The sequence below is a fragment of the Clarias gariepinus genome, chromosome 14, assembly GCF_024256425.1.
Source record: "Clarias gariepinus isolate MV-2021 ecotype Netherlands chromosome 14, CGAR_prim_01v2, whole genome shotgun sequence".
NCBI classification, from domain to species: domain Eukaryota; kingdom Metazoa; phylum Chordata; class Actinopteri; order Siluriformes; family Clariidae; genus Clarias; species Clarias gariepinus.
This window is the reverse complement of record NC_071113.1, coordinates 7,792,219-7,795,084: the sequence shown is the minus strand read 5'-3', so window position 1 is coordinate 7,795,084 and position 2,866 is coordinate 7,792,219. Positions and strand designations below refer to the sequence as shown.

General features: G+C 31.2%; 1 protein-coding gene across 1 annotated transcript; it reads left to right on the top strand.

Moving 5' to 3' along the window:
- The first annotated feature begins 250 nt into the window (after positions 1-250).
- Positions 251-1,422, top strand: LOC128541645 (interferon a3-like). Its single transcript, XM_053512160.1, has 5 exons — positions 251-473; positions 614-688; positions 792-938; positions 1,107-1,184; positions 1,309-1,422. The coding sequence occupies exons 1-5, from the start codon at positions 342-344 to the stop codon at positions 1,420-1,422; spliced, it is 546 nt and encodes a 181-aa protein (XP_053368135.1). The 5' UTR covers positions 251-341.
- Positions 1,423-2,866: the final 1,444 nt, after the last annotated feature.

Here is a 2,866-nt window from a genome sequence, read left to right as displayed (position 1 = left end):
AAAGTTAAAAAGTATTATTTTTACACAACTGAGTACATTAATAAATACAATGGTGCATAATACATTTCTTCATACATATAATAAAAACTATAACTAAACACACAGGCATGCTCCTTATCGGTATATGTGGTTTTGCATTGGTATTTGGTTTTGTGGTTGTTTGACCAGAAAGTGAATTTCGACTTGTACTTTCCTTACATTGTACATCTCACTTGTTGCCTATAAATCCTGAGCATTAACAGCTCACAAGATGGTGAGAGTAAAGTATAGAGCACTTCACACTCTTATTAAGAGTAAGAGTCTGCTGGACAGGAAAGTAGAGTGTGTATACTGGGAATACAATGTTTGTACGTTTGGTGCACCTTTGTGTCATTTTGACTTTGTGCAGTGTGAACTCTGGCTTCAGCTGCCGATGGATCAATCTTAAATTCAAGCAGCACCATGAGACATGTTTAGCACTGCTTAGAGAAATGGTGAATCAATCAATCAATCAATCAATCAATCTATCTATCTATCTATCTATCTATCTAGTATTTTATTGTTCATTATCTACAACATAATGCAATAAAAAATTTTTTTTTAACCCAGACATATTCTTTTTATATTCCTACAGGGGGAGGAAATCAGCACCAACTCGTCCATTCCAGATAACTGGCATCACTGGTTCTTTAACCAAAGTTACTCCCAGGTTAATATTTTAATAATGGTGTTCACATAAAACAATTGTTGCTCTGATTCTGTTATCCTGTGTGTACTCTTCCTTCATGTTCATCTCCATCTTCCTCCCTCAGCCAGAGAAACAGATTGGGTTCGTTGTTCAGACTCTGGATGAGGTCTCTCGGTTATTGGAAGAGTCAGACTCTGTCACCTGGAACAAGGACAAGCTGGACACTTTGTTACATATGCTGGATCTGCAGGTCAATGGACTTCGTTCATGTGTGAGTGCTCTTTTTCTCAGAACTTTCAGTATATGTATCATCCAGTTTTGGCATGAAGAGTAAAGTGTAGCTCTGGTTTTTAGCCTGGCATTTGCTCAATTTAAAAAGTTTCAAGCATAATATACTTTTTCTATAACCCTGGATTCATATTTGTTTGTGTTAACACAGCTTGATCAGAAAGTGAAAAAAAGCAAAAGATTACCCTTATACTTCAAACGACTAAGAGATCTCACCAAGAATGACAAGGTAAACAATGTTCTTTATTCACATACATGGTGACAGAGACAGGAAGATGTGTAATGTAAATGATATTTAATATAGCTGTCATGTTTAATATATATATGACATGTAATATATGTTCTCTTTACAGCAGGAGAAAAATGAGGCCTGGGAGGGGATTAGAAAAGAGCTACTTCAACTCTTTGGGGTGCTTGACTTCTTTCCTGCTGTCTCTGTGAATCATGCTGCAAAAGAGAGTCAATAACCAGTTTAAGTTTTTCTGTGTTCAAAATCATAGAAGAAAAATTTGCAGTATTTTTTTTTACATGCTGTCATACTGTTTTATGAAGGTTATTTTTGCTATTTATTTAATCCTACTGAATTTCTTTTGTTTAAATGGGTATATTTTTGTTAAATTATAAAACTCTGCATATTCTGTCATTTTTATTTATGCCCTTGGGCTATTTAGAACCATAAGGTCTTATTTATTTATTTATATCTGTATTATATGTGTTTTATGCAGCGGGACTGTAAAAACCTTGAAAATGATTTAAGTGAACAATATGTGAATTTCTTAGTATTTTTCTAAAATACTAAAGTTTTTTCTAAAGTATTAAATGCCTAAGTATTAAATTCCTTGAAAGTGCAAGTTAATGCTTATAAAAGCTTTATATTTAAGTGCTTTTAATAAAAAAACAAAAAACAAATAACAAAATTCTGTTTTGGGAGCCGAATTATTACCCCAATTATAGCTTTGTACCCCAAAAGGAGACCAGTTCAAGGTATACTGGTGTTAGGTTGGAATTCAGTAATTTCAAAATGATAACATTTTTACCAAACATAATGCAACAAGTTATTGTAACCACATCAAATATGTTTTTTTTGTTTACAAAAATCATGCAAAGAACTAAATAAACTTCGTCTCATTATTACAGTGAGGACTCAATTATTACAGTTGATGATTTATGAACATTTCAGCACATAAGTTGTGTGAAACCTGATATTTGACCTTAAATAATATTTTTGTACAGTATCTATACCACAAGGGTATTCATTAAAATATATGCTTTAAATATCTAATATATATGTATTACAACGAGCCATGCTGTATATTTGACAAACCATCCACTTAATTAAAATCTAATGACTCAGGTCATTACAATTTATATTAACTTATTTGAAAAGCAGACAAACAAACAAATAAAAAGAATCATATTGTTTTCTCTCATTTTGTTTTAAATAGTTTTGTAATAAATTTTGAATGCATAAATTCAACTTATAAATTCAGCTCTATGATTATTGCCAAAGTAAAATATTAGGTCAGTTATTTATTTTATCTTTACAGTAAGAGTTAAAGTTCAATTAGAATAACGCAGAGTTTTTTTAAGGTTATGTCAAAGAAAATTATCAAAAAGGGGATAATTAATAAAAAAAAATTATCTGGTTTTCAGGATATACTGTACATGCGAAACCTTTTACAATTCTTCAGAAACTGCAAAATGATAATATAACCCAAATTAACTTTTGGAAAATTACAGTGGTGTGAAAAACTATTTGCCCCCTTCCTGATTTCTTATTCTTTTGCATGTTTGTCACACAAAATGTTTCTGATCATCAAACACATTTAACTATTAGTCAAAGATAACACAAGTAAACACAAAATGCAGTTTTTAAATGATGGTTTTTATTATTTAGGGAGAAAAGAAATC